At 36.6% G+C, this 24677-nt stretch overlaps 2 protein-coding genes across 5 annotated transcripts in view; one reads left to right on the forward strand and one right to left on the reverse strand.

Annotated features, from left to right (window-relative positions):
- Positions 1–19440, reverse strand: part of LOC134790780 (chromodomain-helicase-DNA-binding protein 7-like) — a 28810-nt gene extending 9370 nt beyond the window's left edge. For 2 of the 4 annotated variants that reach the window (XM_063761709.1, XM_063761708.1), the window contains exons 1-8: positions 19182–19440; positions 7801–8010; positions 7426–7721; positions 7188–7306; positions 6993–7094; positions 707–6713; positions 319–493; positions 105–192 (exon numbers count right to left, since the gene is read on the reverse strand). In XM_063761709.1, coding sequence (XP_063617779.1) covers positions 105–192; positions 319–493; positions 707–6713; positions 6993–7094; positions 7188–7306; positions 7426–7721; positions 7801–7937 — 6924 coding nt within the window. In that variant the 5' untranslated portion in view covers positions 7938–8010; positions 19182–19440. Of the gene's footprint in view, positions 1–104; positions 193–318; positions 494–706; positions 6714–6965; positions 7095–7187; positions 7307–7425; positions 7722–7800; positions 8011–19181 lie in introns of all 4 variants that reach the window. The other 2 variants (XM_063761707.1, XM_063761706.1) reach the window with 1 other exon arrangement.
- Positions 19441–19604: 164 nt separating this feature from the next.
- Positions 19605–21052, forward strand: LOC134790809 (WD repeat-containing protein 82). Its single transcript, XM_063761767.1, has one exon. The coding sequence runs from the start codon at positions 19748–19750 to the stop codon at positions 20693–20695; it is 948 nt and encodes a 315-aa protein (XP_063617837.1). The 5' UTR covers positions 19605–19747; the 3' UTR covers positions 20696–21052.
- The last annotated feature ends 3625 nt before the right edge of the window (positions 21053–24677 follow it).

Genomic DNA, 24677 nt, shown 5'->3' on the forward strand with positions numbered 1-24677 from the left:
AAAATAATATCTATTCATTCAATTAAAAATAATGAATAAATCAGTTTTAATATTTTCTGAATTATTAACTCAAGAAGTACCTATTAAGGCAAAAATATACGTACGATAATACGGGCACAATCTTCTATCACGGGAAGAGTCCAACCTTTTCTAAATTGATTTTTGTCAATAATTTCGTCCCACCGCGCCCATCTGTAAAGTCAAATTATCATATTATTAAAAAGGTATGTTGCCTACGTGAAGAATGTAGTTAACATTTTCTCATCTATACAATATACATCATATTAAGAAATTGCAAAATATTTTCAATAGACGTACCCGAATGTAAGTAAGCCTCTTTCAATCTTGAAACACTCTGATCTAGTCCAAGATCCGTAGTTGACCTCCTCGTCCACCGGCACACCCTCGTGGCGAGGTATATATTCGTCACTTGCATACCGTCTACCCTTTCTGCCAAGTTTTTCTTTCTTTCTTTTACTTCGTAAGCTGATACCTGTAAAAATAAACACGAAAGGTAAATTCAGGAAAGTAGTCCTCTAGTGCGAGTAAGAGGGGGCAAGGAGTTGAATGTTTGTAAAATTTGGAATGTATTTCATAATACTGTTTTTTAAGCGCAATAAAATAATGAATAAATGTTTGCAAACATTTGACAGAAATATTCCTGCTATTGAATAAAGAAACTGTCAATTTGTGGAGTAAAGCTTACCTTCTTCATCTTCCTCTGAATCTGGCGTCACTTCTATATCGGACATTTCTACAGTGCCGTCATCATGTCCATATCGCTTGATAACATTTCGTTTCCTGGGCTCTGTAACAATCAAATCTTCATCTTCTTTCTTTTCTGTTGTATCAATTTCAGCCTTCTTAGCCCATTTGTTCCAAAAGTCTGGATCTCTGATATCGATATCAGATCGCTGACCAGTAGACGCGAAACTAGCTTTCGAAAACGTTGATCCTTTTTCGGATTCCATTTGAATGACTTGTGTTCTCCGCGCCAGGATCATCTCAATGTCTTCTTCGCAGAACTTGTCACCAGCGTTGTCTTCATCCATTACTGCCCCGTAAGCGCCTTTCTTTAGGAGATCTTCAATTTCCTTCTTCGACAATTGTTTAAGCCCTGTCTCTTTTCCTTGGCCAGTGTTCATACTTTGCAAAATTGCTTTATCCAATCCAAGTTTCATCGACGCTTTATCAAACATTTCTCTTTCATATGTATTGCGACAAATCAATCTATAGATCTTAACCATCTTTTGTTGGCCAATACGATGGCAACGAGCTTGAGCTTGTAGATCGTTCTGTGGATTCCAGTCACTGTCGTAAATAATAACAGTGTCGGCAGCCGTCAAATTAATACCGAGTCCTCCCGCTTTAGTACAGAGCAAAAATACAAATCTATCAGAGTCAGGTTTTGAGAATCTATCAATTGCTTCTTGCCTAAGATTTCCTCTGATTCTACCATCAATTCTCTCGTAAGGATAACGTCTAAAGACAAGGTAGTCTTCTAATATGTTAAGACATCTTACCATCTGACTAAAAATTAACACACGATGTCCGCCTGCTTTCAATTTAGGAAGTAACTTGTCAACCAAGACCATTTTACCAGATGACTGAATGAGGGCTTTGTAGTAGGCCTCATCGTCTTCGCCATAAGTCTGCTTGTAGTCAAATTGTATTTGATCCTCAGCACCATTTAATAAATACGGATGAATACAGCATTTTCTAAGTTCCATCATAGTATTCATCAAGTTAGGTATATTTTGCGCAGAAGCAGTACCCTTTTGTAAGAAACTGAAATTTCTTTCTAAAATAGCTCTGTAGTATTTCTTTTGTATGTTCGTCAGTTCCACCTCAATTATAGTCTCTTCTTTAGGGGCCAGTGTTTTTTCAACATCTTCCTTTAGTCTTCTTAGCATCATAGGTTTCAATAGGGCTTGTAGCTTGAGCACTTCAGATTCAGTTTTTAGTTGCCCGAATTCATTCAAAAATGCATCATTACTAGCAAATTGAGAGGGTTCTAGGAAGTTCAATAGGGAGAATAACTCATTAACATTATTTTGCAGTGGAGTACCTGACAATAGTACTCTGTGCTCCAAATGCAGCTGTCGTAATCCCTCCAATAGTTTGCAGTTACGATTCTTTAATCGATGTGCTTCATCAATGACACATACTCTCCAATTAAATGTTTTGAGTTCTTGAAAATCTGTTACTATTATCTCAAAAGTCGTGATTAACACATTAAACTTTGTTATTTCTGTGATTGGTTCACCTTTATCATTTTTGTAATAAAATTCATATTCTTGTAACATACTTTTACTTTGTTGTGAACCATGATAAACCACTACGTTCATATCTGTCCAACCTTCAAACTCTCTTTGCCAATTAGGAATGGTAGATAGTGGAGCAATTATAAGGAAGGGGCCTCGTATGCCATACTCCCAAATGGCATTAACAAATGTCAAACTTTGAATGGTTTTGCCAAGTCCCATTTCGTCTGCTAGAATGCAGTTGCGATTATTATGCCATGAAAATAAAAGCCAATTCAGACCTTCTAACTGATATGGTCTCAAAGTATTACCTCCTTTATATAGCGGAGATTCCTTCAACTGGACCCAATTATCTGTAGATGGACGTTTCTTATATTTCCATTTCTCTTTTGGTGGAATTTCGCTGAAAATTTTATATTGTTTAATTTTGTCAACATCAATGTTTTCTTCCAGCTCCCAAGTGCTATCTTCATATTGCAAACTTTTCCACTTAACTAAATAGTACTTCAGTTTACTATTCGTTGCAGGATCTTCATGCTCAGACATATCTAGGATTCTCTCAACTTCTATATAGTCAGGATTAAAGGGCTCCTCGTCCAGTAGTTCAAAAATGTTCAGTTGTTGGGCTTGTTTTTGCTTAAACCTCTTTATTTTAGAAAATATGCGTTTGTCGCCCTTATACAACTCTTCTTCCGTTTTCCACTCGCAATGTAAATAAGAGAAATTTCTGTATTTGACATAATATTCTTCAACATCAACAATTATAGGTTTTTCATCCTTTACTTCATTGTCTTCTTTTTGAATTTCGGATTTGTTAGTATCTTCCTTAGGATCTTCTTCTTTTGGCACTGTTTCTGGTTTTATTACAGTTTCTTGTTTTTCTTCAGGTTTATTTTCATCATTAGACTCATTCTTTGATTCAGTCGTGTCAGACTGTACAGTCTCTGATTTGACCTCCTCGGGGTTGTCATTGACAGCAGTCTCTTCTGATTTCTCCGGATCCGGTTTCGGATCAGCTTCGACAGGTGGCGGAGGTTCCTTTTTAAGTTCTCTTTTGCCCATACGACAAGCGAGTACGTGTTGAACAATCATATTGTCTTCCTCAGATGTATTAATATAAATATAGTTCGGCTTAGGAGTGCCTTCCAACCTACTATTATCTTTGGTATTAATAAGTAGATCATCTGAATCAAATTTCTTCTCTTGTTTCGTACTCGGTATTCCCAAACATTCATCGTCTGACAAACGCAACATAACATCATCAGTGTATTTTTTACGTTGAGTATTTCTTGCTGATCTTCGTTTCAAACTATCATCACCTTCAGGTGGTGGAGAAGGTGGAGGTGTAGACATTAAATCATCAGGTTCACCATCCGAATCCGGTATCAATCCACCTCGTTTCTTCCTTCTTCCTCCACCGGGAGTTCTTTTTAGCGCAATTTTCTTACAACTTCCGCTTCCAGATGACCGTTTTTTCGCTGTCCTCTTCTTAGGATTAAAAGCATCTAAATCATCGTCTTTATCTTCTAGATCTCTTTTAGCCTCTGCTTCTTCCAATAGATCTTTTATTGCTATCTTTGATACAGGAATATCGTCGAAATCAGTGACGTTCGTTTCATCAGCAGTTGATCCATCTTGTGGATTTTTAAGGGAATCAACACTCATGAAACTTTGGTTAATTGAAGCATCCATTGATTTACTATCGTTGGGGTCTTTCTCCAATAAATCGTAATTAGTAGTAGTGTCTGCTTGAATATCAGAACCGTCTTTTTTAGCATTTCTGCGTCTTTTAGGAGGAGCATTTGGATCTTTAGGTTGACGTTTTTTGCGTTCTTTAACTGGTTTTTCACCCATTTCCGGTTTGGGTTCTTTAGGAGTTCGCGGCTTTCTTTCTTTGTTTTTACGAGGACCTCTTAATTTTTTCACTTTGCCCCCATTAAGATCATCTATCATCATGGCACTACTGTCTAAATTTGTGACATCTTCAGTTAAATCAATATCCATCTCAGAGTTATTTTTCAGTCCAGTACCTGCTGTGACACAATCTTCAGATACTGGAAGTTGATCAAGAGGTTGCATTGTACCAATCAATTTCTCTTTTTTGGCTCTAGGTTTTCTAGGTTTAGCTGGACCTTTACCTCTTCCTCGTCCTGTTGTACTTGTAACTTGAGGGCTCTCCACCATTTTAGATCCGTATACAGGATTTTGTATAGCACAATTTGGTCCACCATTACATTTATCATTTGTTTCATGTTGCTGCAAAAAGGCTAATCTTTCCTGAAGACATCTTACTTTTTCTTGGTTTTCAGCTGAAGGAGGTAAACAATATATTTCCTGTATTTGCTGCTGCAGTGATGCCCTTTCTTGGTGATGTGATGATGGATACATACCCGGAATATGATGGTGCGGCATAGGGTTTGGGCCCAACATCATCATACTAGGATTAACGTTGTGAGGCAAATTACTCATCATATTTGGTTGATTAGGTTGTTGCATATTGGGCCCCATGTTTGGATGCATATTTTGTACTCCCATAGGCAATCCTGGCACGTTAGGAATATTTGCAGGTGTGTTTGGCGGCATATTAGGAATATTATTACTTGTAGCACCAGGCAAATTTTGCGGTATATTTCCTGGTAAATTCGGATGAACGGGTGGCATACAAGGTAAATTACCCTGAGTATTATGTGGTGGTAAGCTGGGTGACATAGTGCTTGATGTCATATTCACATGTTGCAATGAATGGTTAGTTGTACCACTGGTTTGCCCATTAGAAGCTGCTTGTGCTCCAGGAGGTAGTGTACTGGGCCCACTTTGATAATTTGCGGTAATACTATGAGGGGTATTACTCTGCATACTAGTCGACACATTAGATGGTAAATTTGGTGGAATGCCCGGTGGTAATATATTTGGCATATTACCAGGAACACTTTGAAGACTGCTTGGTGGAAACCCTTGTGGTCTGTTTATATTTAGCGGAGGTAGATTGTCAGGCATATACTGATTTGTTGTAGGTGTAGCCAAATTGGGAGGATGACTCAAAGTATTTGACAAATTATTTATTTGTGAAGGTATCGGCGAGTGTTCAATGGGTTTATTGTTCATATTTGTAACCTGGGTCAATTGCGGGTTTTGACCTATCGATTGCTCGTTATTAATTTTTCTAACATTGTTTTCTACTGGTTTTGAATTTGTATCCAATTTTTGTTCTGTGTCAAATGAGCCTAAAACCGCATCTGGCTTTTCTTCTTGTTTTGGCGCAGCAATAGGTTCAGTTTTGTTTTCGCTAGACAGATGCGGTCCTAACTGATTACTTTCATGTGGTTCTGGTGTTTCAGACACACTAGGCGAATTAACAATGTTTGAAGTCATATTATGGCTGGCATTAGATGTATTTACAGGTACACTCTCTTTAGGAACATTACTTACGCTTGACGGAGGCATAAATATATGCGGAGGGTTATCATTCTCCGTCAAATTTTGACCGAGAGTGCTTTTCTTTTCCATATCCTTGTCCATGTTGGCGACAGGTTTGGTCTTATTCAATTCCGCTAATACTGGCGGTTGTGTTGTTGGTGGGTCTCCAGGTTTTGCAGGTTGTTCAGTTTCAACCGGCACTACGTTGTTCATAGGTTGAGGAGGAATCTTGTTTTGATTCCACTGAGTAGGTGACGAAACAACATGTGGGACTGCCGGTGACGCCGGGTTACGTTGGTATGAGTACTCTGAACCTGCTGGTAAGACCATTTGCTCAAGCGCTTGAAGGGTATTTTGAGTTGTAAATGACGTAGATGTTGGTGGTGGTGGTCCACCCGAACTCGGTGATTGAACCACGTTTCGACCGTGAGGCGACGCACTCGGCCCTTTCACTGGAGACATTACAGGACGGGGCGACAGTTGAGGCGGCTGCTGCTGTTGTTGTTGCTGCTGCTGTTGCCTTGGAGACATTTGTGCTCGTGGCGACATTTGTGGAGATAGTTGTGGAGGAAAGGGGGGGCGGTACTGGGCAGCTCCAGCATCCATGCCCGGAGGTTTAGGCGCATTGTACTGGTTAGTGACATTCACATCCAGAGGATGCTGCACCTGATGTGATTGGTAATTCATAGAAATGGAATGATGGGGCGAGCCGTAAGGCATTTGTGATGGAACTGGATGCGAAGGTGCAGCCGAGGATGGAGGTCCCGAAGGTTGGCGCGCCACATGATGAAGCGGTGGCGCTCCTCCGTGATGAAGATGAACATTTGGATGTCCTTGAATGCCGGGAGTTATGCCACTTGAGTGACTTGACATGTTTTGGTGTGGTTGATGTTGTGGGACAGTCCCATGATTTTGCTGACCAAGGGGTAACCCATATTGATGAGGATTGACCTCCATCTGTTGGTGATAAGAGGGATGTTGACTAATTCTAGATGCCGTCGGTGGATGCATCTGCGTGTAATTTGGATAGTTCTGTAAAATGAAACAAAAAAAATATTGTACATTTATTTTTTGGTATGTATGTCATAAATTCAAATAAATAAATACTATAATATAATAATTAATTAATAAAAAGCCAAACATAGATACAAAATCCACAAACAAACATACTTGGATGGATCATAATCGTTATATAATTATTATAACTATATGTATTATAATTATTATAAATAAGTATAATCTATATTATATAATAAACAACGAAATAAAAAAAATCGCACTCACAGAATTCAAATGGAAAGAAGGTTTCACCTGCTGTTGTCCATAAACTTGTTGTGATGTTGGTTGTGAAAAATGTGGTTGTCTGGGCAAGTATGCACCATTTTGGGCTTGTATTCCTCCTATTGCAGAAGCCTATTAAACGCAATTCATCAGTTTAATATAAAAGTATGTAAATACAGCCATAAGAAACATATTTTACTTTATTCAATTTTATTCGACTGTTACCTGTTGAGTAGGATATTGGTGCATTTTTTGCTGATGTTCGTAATTTCTGTACGGCGGCGTAATCGGTGCGTATCTGTTAGGAGCTGGGGCATTCGACCAAACTCCCATGTCTCCAATACCTAAAAATAACAATAACATAATGATAGATTTTTAAAAGAACTTAACCAAATTACACAAGTTTTTTTTTCACTCAGTTCAGTCATATGGGAAAGGTTATCTCACTACACCTATTTCATACCTGGATGCTCTGGCATGCCATACATGGGGTCAGGCCCCGGGTGGTACCCCGGGTACTGGTGCGACGGGTGTACGTGGTGAGTCGGATGGAGCGGCGCGTGGGGCGGCTGAGGCATGCGCGGACGGGGCGGATACTCTCCATAGCCATGGTATTCCGGAGCAGACGGTGCCGCCCCAGAGTTCGGTACAGGTTGCGCGCTGCTGCTTAGCCCCCCAGCACTTCCTCCACCAAACGAAGCCAGTTTCTGAATTGAACTCTCTTGACCTACACTTCCTTGACTGTAAGGTTGCCTGTAACTGTGTAATATAATTGTAAAATAACTACTCTTATTATTTATATGTCTACATCATTGGTTACGTATAATACTCTGTTAACCTGTTGTCAGTAGAATCCTTATTATCTCCGGTTACACCCGATGTTGAGCTACCAGCAAAGCTGTCTGTTCCACCGAGATCAGTGAGTCCTTCCAACATACCGCTTCCATCGTCACCAAATAAATTGTATGAGTCCATCACTCTTTTAAGAGTGAATTATAATAATTTGGTGTTGAAGAGTACTATCATTATCTGATGTGCCCATCTTAATCTGAAAGGAAGACTAGTATTATCACTCTTTTTAATCTCATATGCAATATCACGATAAAATTGTATTAGCTAATATTATTTTGAATAATTTCATTCATATCCTTTGCACTCATTTTGTTTATTTATTGTATTTGTGATTACTTATGATTTAATAATAGGTACACATCTTAAGACAAGGTAACACTTAATTTAAGTAAACAAAGGGTCTAGCAGGCTAAGGAAGGAGAAGTGGCCCCTGTGACGAATATCGGATTTTTATAATGTCATTTGTTGGTTATCTTATAATATAGAAACACCTTAACTTTCAGCCCCCTATCTTGAACCGTCACCGAGATAATGTCAAAAACGTCATTTTATGGACACATTTTTCAAAGTCGTTTTTCTCCTGAACTATATAAGGTAGAGCAATCAAACCAAATCATAGGTACAAAGAATGAGTAGGAGTATAACTCAGATTTTTTTTTAATTCCCTGAAAAAAATAATGATTAAAATGTCCGAGAATTTTTTGACAGCTCTTTTCAACAAGTAATTGTAAAGGTACACATATGGAAAAAATCACATAAACTGCAAATAGTATTAGCTACTACCATGCGAAAAATCAATTCAATATAATTGGTGCAACATACTTAAAAAAAAAAAACAAAATGTCAACGAAAGTGTTTAGCTATCAAAGGCGTCTTTCATTCTGAAGGAGATTTTCTGTTTAAATGAGGTTTAATTTCGTTGCCTAGGGGCCATTCATAAATGACGTCATTTCAAATTAGGGGGGGGGGGGGGTCTGGACATCGGATGATGGTAGCATGACGTAGGAGGAAACGGGGTCATTCGAAGCATGATTTTTGGATGATAATAAGGGGAGGGGGGGTCAAAAATCGATGACGTAATTTATGGACAGCCCCCTAGCAACAGTGTTTATTTTGAACTTGACCCATGGCTGTCAAAAAAGGTTACTCAACTGCTGCAACTAAGATAACATTTAATTTCTTTTAAGTATGTTGCACCAATTATATTGAATTAATTTTTCGCATGGTAGTAGCTAAATACTATTTGCAGTTTATGTGATTTTTTCCATAGGTGTACCTTTACAATTACTTGTCGAAAAGAGCTGTCAAAAAATTCTCTGACATTTTAATCATTATTTTTTCAGGGAATTAAATATTTAAAAATATCTGAGTTATTACTCCTACTCATTCTTTGTAGCTATGATTTGGTTTGATTGCTCTACCTTATATAGTTCAGGAGAAAAACGACTTTGAAAAATGTGTCCATTAAATGACGTTTTTGACATTATCTCGGTGACGGTTCAAGATAGGGGGCTGAAAGTTAAGGTGTTTCTATATTATAAGATAGCCAACAAATGACATTATAAAAATCCGATATTCGTTACAGGGGCCACTTCTCCTTCCTTAGCCTGCTAGACCCTTTAGTACAGTATTGTTTTATACATTTCCTTTTTGATTTACAAAACACAATAGTGAACCTTATTAGAAATCATTTAGGTACATTTTAACAGTCTGCTACTGCCGATTGTGGCGGGTAAAATTACATTCTATGTTAGCATTTTGCATAGTTTGGTCATTGGTGTTATAATATGCAATTGCATCACATAATTATTTACTGTTATTTCTAAGAACTTGGGACGCACTTGCGTTAAGCAACCGCGACAGGCCCGTTAGTCTGTTCGAGAAACGGAAAACGGTGAAAAGTAGAGATAATACTCCTAAAAATACGTGTGATACCTCATTAGATTCGTCATGATACCTAGAAAAATGTATTCGAAGCGTGTATTAGCACACAAAAAATATCAAAAGTTATAAACAAAAAAAGGGGAAAAAAAAGTAGATATTTTTTATTTCCCTAGTAAGTATCTCAAAAAGTATTAATATTTAAGAAACCAAAATTAATATTATAAAAGAGGGGGATATTTCCAATCAAACATTCCATACTTGCAGAACTGTATCTCCATTATTTATACTTTTTATTCAACGCTGAACACAGCCCTCCGCACCTCATTTTCGAGAAACGCGCGCGGCGTGAAAAAACGATTACCTAACATTAAATATAATTTTAAACATATTAAATATTGATTGAAATTAAAAAAAAAAATGGTATATTTACAACATGTTAACAAATGTACTACTTGTATAAATTTAACTTAAAGTAATTTTTTCAATAAGTTATGCAATTGTTAATCAACAAAATTTTCTCGAACATCCTTCTTTATTGGAAACGAAAAAAAATGTATAAATAACTATTGTAAAATTTTGTCGCTTTCTAGAGCCCTTCTCATATACATGCTTAATAAGATCACATTATAAAAGATTTAATAAAGCTAATACTTTGCTTAAAATAAGTTTTAGAATAACATAGAAAATTGTCGAAAAACGAAAAATCAAGGTAAAATTGTAAAATATAAAACAATATTATAACCAAACTATACATTTTTCAGAACTTTTATAAATTGATCTTATTAAGCATGTATATGAGAAGGGCTCTAGAAAGCGAGGAAATTTTACAATAGTTATTATGCATTTTTTTTTTCGTTTTCAATAAAGAAGGAATTTCGAGAAAATTTTGTTCATTAACAATTGCCTAACTTGTTGAAAAAATAACTTTAAGATAAATTTCTACAAGTATTACATTTGTTGACATGTTTTAAATACACCATATTTAAAAAAAAATTCAATGAATATTTAATACCATTCAAATTATATTAAATGTTACGTAATCGCTTTTTCACGCCGCGCGCGTTTCTAGAAAATGAGGCGCGGAGGGCTGTGTTCAGCGTTGAATAAAAAGTATAAATAATGGAGACACAGTTCTGCAAGTATGGAATGTTTGATTGGAAATATCCTCCTCCTTTATAATATTAATACTTTTTGAGATTATTGGGGAAATAAAAAATATCTACTTTTTTCCCCCTTTTTTTGTTTATAACTTTTGATATTTTTTGTGTGCTAATACACGCTTCGAATACATTTTTCTAGACATCATTACGAATCTAATGAGGTATCACACGTTTTTTTAGGAGTATTATCTCTATTTTTCACCGCTTTCCGTTTCTCGAACAGACTACGTTAGATACGATGGGGTGCTGCGGGATTCTGTTCAAATGTGCGGCTGATGGCAGTTTTATGGCAATGGCGTGAATGGCCCAAGAACCGCCTAATCAGGGCTATTCTATTGTACCATACCAATATCATCATCATAATTTAAGAGCATGGATGTACCATACCGCTGCCGCCGAATGCGTTCGGCCAACATGGAGGTCGCTGCGGCTCTGTACCAACTGCCCCAGTTATTTTTTGTTTGTATAAGTATTTAGTGTAAGACCATGCGCGTATTTGCATATTAAAAACGAAAATCAGTCCTGAATCGCGTCGCATCGCCACGGTTGCTTCCGCTATTCTTCGTTGTTTCAGATTTGGCAGAAGTAAGCATAAGTTTCGTTTTTTATAACGTTAGAGAGAACTCCACAGAGGCAGATTTAGGACCTCATATGCTTCATTAAATACTTACTTCTTCCTAATCCTAAAAAAATAAATTTGTACATATACCTGCCTGATTTTATGCGGTATAATCTTGGAGTAGGGTAATTCGCCGGTAACGACCACTGTTAGTAATTGGCCACCCTAAACTAAAAATGAATTCTATTCACCTATAATCAGAATTCATTTTAGTATAAGGTTTCAATAACCGGCCAGCCTTCAATAACTAGCCGCCTTATACTAAAATGAATTCTGTTTATAGGTGAATAGAATTCATTTTTAGTTTAGGGTGGCCAATTACTAACAGTGGCCAGTTACTGGTGAATTACCCTATGTAGGTAAATATTGAGTGAGTAATAAAATAATAATCATGCTTTCATTATAATTTATAATACATTACCCGATTTTTTTTGACTTAGTAAAACAATAATTGGCCAAGCACGAAGTCAAGACTACGGTTTCCGAGTATTAAATTAAACTTTATTTATCTATACAAGACAAACGTTTGAAAAACGAATTCACAGTTACACATTAATTACCAAGCTTACGGCGTGAAAAGTTTGGAAAACACTGCGACTGCTGAGCGAGAAGGAAATAACAATTAACACGCGTTCGACAAGGATGACGGTCAGGGCATGAAGTTATCTATATCCGAATTGTCAAATGTGCACAGCGCTATCCTGTGTTGCCAGTAGTATAAACAGAATTACCCGAAAGTCTGAAATTTCTTTCGTGAATCGGAAGATATTGCTAACGAGTAATTAAAAATGACGTGTTCTTGTAAAATTTAAGCTAAAATACATATAAATGAAAATTATAAAATTATAAAGAAATATTTTAACTTATTAACCATAGGTATAATGTACCCATGTAACATGTTATGTTGAAATAAAGTGGCAATGTTATTGTGACGTAGGCCCGTGTCACTCTGGGAATGGAAGACCATGTTTTATTAGACCATGCTACTTCCTAATATGAAATGACCAGTGTAAGCATCAGTTAGCTAGCCCTAAGCAACCAAAGATCAGGCTGCAGTTGAAAAACTAATAAAAATAAAGTTAAGCTGATAATTTTCCCGCCGTCTCCATGCTTCTTTAAGTTGGGTATTGACTGGTCAGCTGCCTGTTAGCTATAGTTTTCGCGAAAATCGCCAGGACAGAGGTGAAAATTTTTGTATGAAAACTTGCAACTTTAAATGCATTTTTTATCGAAACTATTGCACTCTAAAATGAAGTCAAAATCAGTCCATCGACTCAATTTTTTGCAAGCTTTCTAATGGTACCCCACACGATTCTTACAAATAAAAAAAAATTCAAGCTACTCCTCTCAACCCCCTAAATTTCCCCCTAAAATCAGAAATAAGCAGTTTTGACTTATTCACAGTGTTAGTGATGGTACTTGCCATAACTATTCCAAATTTTAGGTACCTACATCAAACGGTCTTTGAGAAAAACGCATTTAACCGATTTGCAAGACCGAAGTGATCCCATAAGAGCACCGTGAACAAAGTTTTGTACGGTGCTCTAAAAATTTAACCCACTCATTATTTATCACAGTATTTTTATTAGAATGAAACATTAAAAAGTTGCTGATGATTTTCCTATTTCTTCTGTGGTAGGTATAAGGTACAGATGAAAATATATATAACAAATCCCAGATATGAAATATGTGAATTAGCTATCAATGCATGATCATGCATGATAGCATACATAATATTATTATGATATTATAAGTTTATCATTTCAGGTAAGTACATAATTTAACTATTGATATTTTATTTGATGTTTTGCTTAATAATATTATGAATGTAACAATTTATGTTTAGATTATTTATTAAACATCTGTTGGTTGATTGAATAACAAAGGAAAAGTGGAAAAACTCACTGTCTAGGGCGGGGGGGTTCAGGCGCATATGAAGGATATGGTGGTAATATTTGCTGGCATCGAGTAAGTCTTAGTAGCTCTGTTGGCAGAGCGATGGGCTAGTGATACAGAGTCGCGAGGTCGAGTCTCGCCCAAGACATTGAGTTATTCCACTTTCCCTTCATTTCTAAGAATTGTGGCATCGTTTGCAGACGTTTCTGCTTAATACAAAATGAATTCCATGCAATTTTGCAGCTCACTAGCACTCGGCCCATTCATCTTTTATTAAATATTGATTGTCAAAATAAGTACCTTATAATTTATAATGTGAGGTAGGTACTTATTTACCTAGTAGCTTACAATATAAGGTAAGTACCTATTTATTTTGACAATCAATATAATAAGGCTTACATGGATGTGTTCGTGGTTTTGTACCAGAATGAAACAGGACCTAATACTACCGTGAGACAGACATATTAAACAGGGTCACTCACGTAGAGTTAGACCAAGCTAAGTTGGCAACGATTTTGATAGCCCAGACTGTGCAAAGGTTATTTTAAATGTCAAACTTGTATCAAATTATGACGTTCAAATAACACTTTCACAGTCTGGGCTATCAAAATCGCTGCCAACTTAGCTTGGTCTAACTCTATTCACGTATTCGTATTCAGGTCAGCCCGCAGTCTGCGCCGGTCCGCCAACGCGAGCTCCTGATGATACTCCTCAGTACGGAGTGAAACATGTCAAGCAATTTTTCACTTAAAATACGTGCGTGATCCGTTTTAATATATTGAATAGGACCTAAACTTTTTATAGTTATATGTTTTGTTATTCTGAATTGACTGGTGCATGTTAACTGATTTATTCATTCATATGAATAATTGCCATGTAACATTATACAAAATGTTTTTCTTAGTCATAAATTTCGTATTAATTAAATTGTACAACGAGTAATAGTTATTTGTTTTACAAGGGGGCAAAGTTGTTGTTTAACCGCTCGTGCTAATATTGATACCCAAGCAAGCGAAAGATCCCAAAGTTGAACCACGAGCGTAGCGAGTGGTTCGAAAATGGAATCTTGAGCGTTGCGAGGGTTTCAAAGCACGAGAGTTAAACAAAATTTGCCTCCGAGTGAAACACAACATTTTTCACCACACCAACCCGAAGCAAATATTTAATGTAAAATATAAAACAAAATCAAACCAAATCAAATCCAAATGAATGTTTTTAAATATTTATTATCCAAAATCATCATTTAAAAGTCAATTCTACCAGCAAACATAAGAAAACAACTCAAAATTTGCATTTGATTACTTTGCCTCACATGTGAATAAAATGCAACTTTGCTATCAGTTTTTGAAGTGCAAAGTAAGCCTTTCCGAGCTGGTGTGGTGAAAATACTGTTTTATGCAACTAAATATACTTAAGAGACCATTAACCCTATGAGTGGCGTGACTTCATTGTGGCAACTTTTTGTCAGCTAATTTAATTTCAAATATGATTGACCTAATCCATTTTCCTGGCATACTGCCAGGGTTACTTAAGGGTTAATTATTGTATAGTATTGTATTTCAACTAGTATTACTTGTCCCATATTAATCAATGAATTTCAGATTTATCTATGACATACAAAAAATTAAAATGTTTTGAATCATTAGACATACTTTCTTTATGATTTTTAGGGTTCCGTACCCAAAGGGTAAAACGGGACCCTATTAATAAGACTCCGCTGTCCGTCCGTCCGTTCGTCTGTCACCAGGCTGTATCTCACGAACCGTGATAGCTAGACAGTTGAAATTTTTACAGATGATGTATTTCTGTTGCCGCTATAACAACAAATACTAAAAAGTACGGAACCCTCGGTGGGCGAGACCGACTCGCACTTGTCCGGTTTTTTTTATATTATATGTGTAATATTAAAAGATAAGTGAAATTATATTTATTTCCATACCACACCACCACCAACACCATGGGAATGAGTAACCTGAGAGATTTTAAAGGTGTATTTTGACCGCATTTAGAGACAAAAAGGTAACAAAGTTTTCTGTAATTAGTCACCTTCTTTTAGAGATAATGATATGGATAAAATAACCCCCCTTCCCCCCCGCCTTTTTCACGCCGGAAGTTTCTTTTTTACTTTCGGCAAGTTCCGCCGTGACAGACTATCAAATTCGGACTTAGCATCACGTTTTTATGGGAAACCATTGTGCATTTCGTCGTGGTATCAATTCGGTACGAAATTTTGCAGTCGGCTCTTCTACGATAACGTGTCGTGTGCCACACACACTCACACAATTATTATTTTTTTTTTGCTGAATTTTACCAAAAGTTATATAAATTTTTTTGCTCCATATGACCTCAGGCTCTGACCTCATTTGTGGTTAAAATCTGTCAGGTTACTTGTTACCACAGTGTATATAATATATGTGACGTCCCACGGTCAAAGGTACCTTATGGCGGGTATGGAGTTATGCATACCCCAGTAATCTACAATAAATAAGCTATCGATAACACAAAAGATCAACCTTCTAGGTTGCGTAGTTACAGAGATATGATTTTTTGAAAATAATGTTGTGAAATGAGCAACTTTACGATAGAGAAGTTTTAAGTTTAGCCGCCTAAAAAACTATGTTCCTGAAGTAAGTTACATAGTTGACTACAAATAATAATGCCTTATATATCTGAGATTAAAAAAATATTGCGACTTGTTCTGTAATGCAAATAGAAACTTTTGATATCGACTGATTTATGTGTATACTAACCAATCTCTTGAAAATAAAGTTTTATTTCATTTTCACGATTGATTGCAATGAGCTCTCAAGATTTAAATTTTATCTATTAGAAAACGACACTGACAGACAGTTTAAGCAAAAAACAATACCGATTTAGAGGTGAAAATGTATTTTCTGACTTTTTCATATAAAATCACAAAATTGAATATTTTTACTTTTAATGTGACACACAATCAATTTTTCTGAGCACATATGAAAGAAATTCTGTCATTCAAATGAAATAAATCCTAAAACCCCAACTAAATACTATATTTAACCCCTTATGCCACTTTAAACTTACATAACAATAACAGTATTTGCTCCATACATTTACGAAAAGGTACCTTATGGAAATAAATCTAATAATACATCACTACAAAACATCAATCATATTATAGTTTATCTTTTATGAATAGAAAATATTAATTTACATTAAACTGCCCCCAATTTAATTAGTTCTTCGTCATAATAATCTTAAAAAAGACCAATAATTTGTATGTAATGAAAAGGTACCTTGTGGTCAAGTTACATGATGAGGCATGATGATGATGGAACAGTTAGGATAAACTAATAATATTTTGGGGTTAAGATGGTATAAATCGTCTATTTCTTATCAATAATATATTTCGGTTGCTATTGAAGATGAGCGGCATTGAGGTTCAATGACCTCAGATATTCCATAAGGTAATGCGTCGGGTATTGGCATTTTTCAGCAAACCAATGGCTGATTTACTGCATGCGACCAAACCAAATGAAGATTATTCTAGTTAAGAAAGACTTGACGAGAGTAACTTTGGTATAATAGCAGTCTACTTGGATTTGTGATGTCGGTCTATGTACGGTTATAATATTTGCGAGGCGCCCCAACCAGAACTGAAATTATCAAATTAGTTTTGCAGAATGCTAATACAGTTCTCTACCAAACTTCTTTTCCCGTATTGACTAGTTTTTTTGGGAATTTTCAATCTTTTTTCCATAAGGTACCTTTTCTACTAAACTCTGAGACGACATTACTAGGCTTATAACTAACTTATAACAAAAATAAAAACAGGTAAACAAACGTTACGCATTAAGGTTTCAGATCACACAATAAAAAAAAATTGAGCATTTTTTCACCTCTTTACAAAACATTTAATATCTCCGAAACTAGAAACCCTCATAAGGTACCTTTTCTCGTGGAACGTCACATATGTTTTTAGGGTTCCGTAGCCAAATGGCAAAAAACGGAACCCTTATGGATTCGTCATGTCTGTCTGTCTGTCTGTCCGTTTATGTCACTGCCACTTTTTTCCGAAAGTATAAGAACTATATTGTTGAAACTTGGTAAGTAGATGTATTCTGTGAACCGCATTAAGATTTTCACACAAAAATAGAAAAAAAAAAACAATAAATTTTGGGGGTTCCCCATACTTAGAACTGAAACTCAAATTTTTTTTTTCATCAAACCCGTGTGGGGTATCTATGGATAGGTCTTCAACAATAATATTGAGGTTCCTAATATAATTTCTTTCTTCTAAACTGAATAGTTTGCACAAGAGACACTTCCAAAGTGGTAAAATGTGTCCCCCCCCCCCTGTAACTTCTAAAATAAGAGAATGATAAAACTAAAAAAATATACATATATGATGTACATTACCATGCAAACTTCCACCGAAAATTGGTTTGAATGAGATCTGATAAATAGTTTTTTTAATACGTCATAAATCGTAAACCGCAATTTTATTATATTACTTGCTGCTACGGAACCCTTCATGGGCGAGTCCGACTCGCACTTGGCCGCTTTTTTTTATACTTACAACCATTACGGCCATAGTATAAAGCATAATCATAATCATATGGCCATACACAGCAGAAATACCTACCAATGATATTCTATGATTAAACAGAATTCTTGAAACAACTGGCTATTCAACCCTTTATTAGCACACTATAACAACATCTATTTGTATATATATTTTTTTTTTTCATATGCAGAATCTAGGATTTTAAGGAGGTACTGAGGCTTCAAATGTGTTTTTTTTTTATAAATCTTGACCTTTAAAGGGTTAAGTAATCAAATGTTTAAAAAAGATTACATGTAACATATGACATCAAATAATTTATAAATAATCTATTTTTCATTTTCTCATTATAATTACAATTAGGGCAATTATAATTATAATTGTGACCATGCTGGATAATAAATTATGTCATATTTTCCCATAGATGACAAAACTGAATTAAGTATAAAATTCTTTAATAAATATCACTAAATAAGTTAAAAAAGCACTATAGGAAAATTTTCATAAACTGATATGTAGATGTAAAAATTCCTATGTTTATTAATAATATTACTTACCTCTTATTATCACTACTTGCTAATCCCGGGAAACATCTAACAATGATAAAGATCTTCATTTCTGTCTTCATAGATGCATCCTAGCTTGTATGACCAAGGGGAAAAGCTATACGCTTATGATGTAAAAACATATAGCGATATAACTTTTTCCTTCGGGTATACAGCATGTTCCTGGGTCTTGAATATAAAAGCAGGGAACCGTAAATTCAAACTTACAAAAACCTTATTTATTAAGAATAGTCAGTAAGTTAACTTATAATTAAGATTAATGTTCTTTTTTATTTCAGTATAAAAAATATGAACACATAAACGACAAAAATGCAACATATATTGTATTAGAACTAAATACAAGCTAGCTTACTCCTTTCTAATTCCTGTAATTATATGGGCATGTAATTATTTTATATACATATAATATGTATAATATATATTCGAAAAACTAGCATTATATAATTTAAGTAGCTTCAACTTCAATCATTTGTAACGCAAGAACATGGAGATGTATATTTAATTCTATATGTCCAGAAATGAGTGCATTAGAAAGGTAACAAAGGTAAGGAAAGCTACAGTTATACGTAGATAGTTATAGTGTAAGATGATGCTTCTTATAAGCAAAAGCCGACTGCATAATAATATAGCCCAAAAGTATCTATACTTTATAATTTTCGATAATTCTCATAAAATAACATAATTTACTAAGCTAGTACTTACCGAAAACGCCACACAACAAGGTTGATCTGTGATCACAAAATGGATACCATATTCTAAGAAACTGGGATCAATTAAAATGCCTATAGAATAAAGCCAGCTACTGTGTAATACTACAAGGGCAAAGCCTTTAACTGTTTTCTAACGTATTAATGAGATTCAACTCTTAAAACTGCAGTAAAACTTGCACCACTATGTAACAATTACGAACGCCATTACACTCCGTCCATTTTGATTCCCAAGTGTTTTTTTTTTCCATGAGCGCCTGTGATTGAACTACACATCTCATTCGGCCATATTGAAGAGATAGCAGCCCATAGACCCAGGCGAGCAGAGAGTTTTGTTTGCTAAGTTGGCTAACCTGATAATGTGCTTGAAAAATTTTGTTTTGTACAAAGACTGTTTAAATTACTTTACCTGTGGAAACATTAAGTGTCAATCAAAAGTGGTGTGCGCTACAAAGATGCTTTAAAATTTGTATTGAATTCTCAAAACAGAAGCTTTTGCAATTCTTACATTCTTTTAAAGAAGGCGCTTTAACAAAACCTGGTTACGAGAATCTGTTACAAATGATGAAACTAGTCGATCCAGTCGTACGGAGTTTTAAGGTCGCTAAGGTGTTCAGGGAAAATACAGACAAAATAAACAGTATAGATTTTTCACCGAGTGGAGAGACGTTAATATCGTGCAGTGAAGATGATCAGATTGTTATTTATGATTGTGAAAAAGGCACTCAAATGATAACGGTAAACAGTAAAAAATATGGAGTTGACTTAATACACTTCACACACGCTAAAAATACTGCAATCCACAGTTCCACTAAAGTTGACGACACCATCCGATATCTTTCTCTTCACGACAACAAGTACATCAGATACTTTCCAGGCCACACCAAAAAAGTTGTGACCCTATGTTTGTCACCAGTGGAAGACACATTCTTATCAGGGTCTTTAGACAAAACATTGCGTTTATGGGATCTGCGTTCACCAAATTGTCAAGGACTGATGCACTTATCGGGACGACCTGTGGCTGCCTATGATCCTGAAGGTCTAATATTTGCAGCTGGAGTCAATTCAGAGAGCATTAAGTTATATGACCTGAGATCATTTGACAAAGGTCCTTTTGTGACATTCAAACTAAACCAAGAAAAAGAATGTGACTGGACAGGATTAAAATTTTCTCGGGACGGAAAGACTATGCTGATAAGCACAAATGGATCAATTATTAGACTTGTGGATGCTTACCATGGCACACCACTACAAACATTTACGGGGCATCTAAACAACAAAGGCATTCCCATTGAAGCATCCTTCAGCCCTGACTCCCAGTACATATTCAGTGGGTCTACAGATGGGCGAGTTCATGTGTGGAATGCAGACACAGGGTACAAAGTGTGTGTCCTGAATGGTGATCATCCAGCCCCTATTCAATGTGTTCAGTTCAACCCCAAATTTATGATGCTAGCATCCGCATGTACTAATATGGCATTTTGGTTGCCCACTATAGATGATGTTTGAATAGGTGTAGTTTGATATCAATTATTTAATTATGTAATTAATATGTAGTTATTGAATTGAGCAAAATTGCATCATACTGTAAGGATAATATGAAATAGCAATGTGTAACAATACAAAATTGTGAATATAAATAATACAAGCTACATGCATTACTTCAATGTTTTAAATACAGTATTGTAAACGGGAAGTGGTACTTAGAACATAACTACTTAGTACATGCATTTAGTTTTCATTCCATGTAAACATATAATTTGTATTTTAACTATTATGTAAGTTCTAAATTTACCAAAATACTGAGGATATAATAAAATGCAAAGTCCCTGATTTCTCTTTTATAGAAATACAATTTCGACACTATAGCTGTGATTTTATTTATCATCTTATTAGAAATATATGGAAGAGAATACTCGTTACAGTACAGGATACCGCAAAAGAAATTAGAAACAAGTAAAAACCTGATTACAGTTTTTTTTTAACTGTTCCCCCTTTCTGGAAGTGGGTTAAAAATGTATGTCCCCAGCCCAGACCCAAGCCATAAAACTAATCAGTTGAAGTCTCGTTCATCAAAATCTGCTATGTAATTTTGGCGCTATGGAGAAGTACATATATGGCAAAAACATACCCACCCACACAGACTGGCACGATTATAAACCTTACTTAAGGCTATAATACTAATCTAAAGGCTAAAGTAATATAAGCCTTAAATCTATACAAAGAAGTTGTGTCATTGCGCGCCTGCCGAGCTCGATCCGCACACGTGGCCTGTCACGTACGCTATCGCTGCGCTGTATATGTGTGATAGTGATAGGGCATCTATTGAGAGAAGAGGTAGGGTGCCAGCAGCTAGAGGGAGAACCCACCAAAGATTTCAAAGGGCCTTTCATATATTTATGTAATGCCAAGCGAACATGCGCACCAACGAAAATGTGCCCAAAGCCATTTGCGCACCAACGAACTTGCCCACTTCGTAGTGTTCATAAAGTGGCGTAGCTAGACGTGGGCCGCAAGGGGGCCTCGCGTGAAGCCCCTTCGGGCACAGTGAAAGAAAAGGCCTTCGCAGATGCGACTTCGCCCACGGCTAGATTACTGATTAGTTCACGCTACCAGGCGTGGCTCACTCCGCGATTTCGTCGCTTTGCTACAGGTAGCTAAAAGTACATCCGTTCCGCCCCAATTTTGGGGAAAGCCATAAGCCGCGCGTGGCGCTGTCGCCACCTAGCGGCCATATCTGTGCTGATCGTAACAGACGCGTTTTGTTAGAGAGTGAGTCTTCTGTACCTAGTACTATTATTTATTCTGTGACGCTACGCCACTGATAAGGCCCGTCCTTACGAAATAAAATATAAGTCAATGAAGCCCAATGATATAGGTAAATTAATTGCATCCTTCCAAACATGAGTAAAATAAATATAGTGTATGGTACCCAACGAGGCGACGGCATCTTTCATGCTCTAGTCTAGTGACTCTAGCGCATTAAGTTAAAAATCTTTTACGAGGACTCATATTGGGTATCGTCTTGGATCGTCCCATTCGTTTTTCGTCAAGTTCTTAAATTAGTCCTATTCTGCTTTCGTCACGCATTCTACATTGAAAGCCACCGACCATTGTGACGAATGTAGAATGGGTGACGAAAGCAGGATAGGACTAATTTAAGAACTTGACGAAAAACAAATGGGACGACCCAAGACTCATATTGCCTTACCAAAAGTATCCACTTTACAGAGACGCCCGTACCAGCCATCGGTGAGTGACATGCCTGTGAGGTCGGGCCATGGTCAGTGTATGATGCCCTAATTACTACGACGTCTACGACCTTATTGGCTTATTAATAAAGTCCAAAATCTGCCATACAAACTGCCTTTGTTATTTACAATGGAAAATGCCAACTGAAATATTTTAAATTACCTACCTGACAACGTGTTGCGTGTATTTATTACATTTCTATGAAATTATCCTAAAGACACCTTCTTTCAAATAAAAGATAAATTATTGAAATCGGTTAGAAGAATTATCCCTGAACTGAAAAGCCAACATACATAAGGTGGCGCAAATTAGTTAAATTGGCCAATAGACGGCGCTGTACAGATGTAATGCATAATGGGGTTGGCAACTGTCAAAGGTTTGCATAGATGGCGCCATAATAGCTTGCCCCTTTTCTACAGTGGAAGTGCAAAGGGCTGGCCAAATCCAGGGCATAAAATTCCATAAAAAAAAACAGTGACTTAAGATCCTATGTCCCTAGATGGGGCAGAGGGCGTCCACAGTGACTCTCCATGTAGATCGATCTTGAGCCTCTCGCTTAATTTCGCTCCAAGACTTCCCGATCTTCTTCGCCTTGTCTAACACCGTACGCCGCCAGGTGTGTTTGTTTGTTAAGAGAAAACGTGGCCGTCCCAAACAAACAAAAAAAAACAGTAATTTGACACAATTCTATGGATTGACAGGGCAAGCTATATGCTGGCGCCATCAGCTAAATACTTCGACCGGCTAACCCCATTGTTTTCCATCGTATTTTCTCGGAAACGTTTGTATTTTTAACGCTAGATCAGTCAATGTCAGTATTTTTTGTACCCAGACCGACTGCGATAGCAAGACACGATCGTAAGTATCCGCGAAATACGTTGGAAATTGTAATTATGCACTACATGTGTATAGTTTGTATCTTTCTAATAGAACACGACGGCTAATCCTTTGTCTATTGTTAAGTAAAACCAGGCCTCCGTCACACGCTCAAGGCCACGCGCTATATGCCTACCGCTCGGCGTATCGTCGACGATACAACCGACAGAGGGCCGCCGAACGCCCGCCTCAGCGGCCGCACCGCATTGCACCGCGCGTTTCCCGCGCTTATGCTTCGAAATGCCGAAACCACGTAATTATTGTGCAGTAGATGGGTGAAAAAGTAAAAAAAAAACAAAGGAAAAAGCCTATAATAAAAATTCGTCTTTTTATGGCGGGCTAAAGGTTCCACCTGAAAGTTTAATAATTATATTGAAGGGTTAGAAAAAGTATTTTTAAATAATTTTGACGACGTAATAATTAATCGGCCTGGTAGCACCGTATTACAACTTTAAAAAACCGTTGATTGTCCGTTGCTTTGCTCCTGAATATTTATTAAAATTATTTACGCGATTTAGGATATTTTCAACTACTTATAAAATTTTAATAACAGAGAATTCCGAGAAGTGAAAAAATTATAAATAAAACATATTTGATTCGCAACATTCGTTTTATTACAATAATCATCATAGGTAGGGTAGCTACAACCCTAGCGCATTCTTACGATGACGCGTTGGCACGTGACTCGAACGGCGGGCAACACAGTCTCGACTCTTTGTGCGCGTAATTATGGTACATTTCTTCTTGTCCTGAGCAGCAGGTATTATTATTAAGGTTCTGTAGGCTATTATAGCGTAGGTATTTTTGCTTTTGTTTGGGAATGAGGTATCTGTTACGTAGTAACTATTTATTAATCTGTGGTAAAACCGCTCGTGCCACGTGCCACAACCACCTGCATAAAAAATCGTTCGTTCACTTTACCCAATAAATTGCAATAAGATTCAAAATGAACTAATGGATTAATACATATTTTGTTAGGATGTGTGTGGTCCGTTCAACTCAGTAACCGTAGTACCGGTAGTACTGAGTGCCGGCGAGTCGAACGCTACAGAACCAAATGTGTCATCGGAGAGCGCACCTAATACACTGGTTTTTTGAGCGTTGGACTAGCCCGCGCTCAGGTGCCAAATAGAATAATTAAGACCCTTTTTAGTGTTCCGTACCCAAAGGGTAAAACGGGACCCTATTACTAAGACTCCGCTGTCCGTCCGTCCGTCCGTCTGTCTGTCACCAGGCTGTATCTCACGAACCGTGATAGCTAGACAGTTGAAATTTTCACAGATGATGTCTGTCTGTTGCCGCTATAACAACAAATACTAAAAACAGAATAAAATTAAGATTTAAGTGGGGCTCCCATACAACA

The sequence above is a fragment of the Cydia splendana genome, chromosome 5, assembly GCF_910591565.1.
Source record: "Cydia splendana chromosome 5, ilCydSple1.2, whole genome shotgun sequence".
NCBI classification, from domain to species: Eukaryota; Metazoa; Arthropoda; class Insecta; order Lepidoptera; family Tortricidae; genus Cydia; species Cydia splendana.

Coding starts and splice junctions, on each gene's coding strand:
- LOC134790809 (XM_063761767.1), top strand. CDS start 19,748: ATGATGAAACTAGTCGATCCAGTCGTACGGAGTTTTAAGGTCGCTAAG.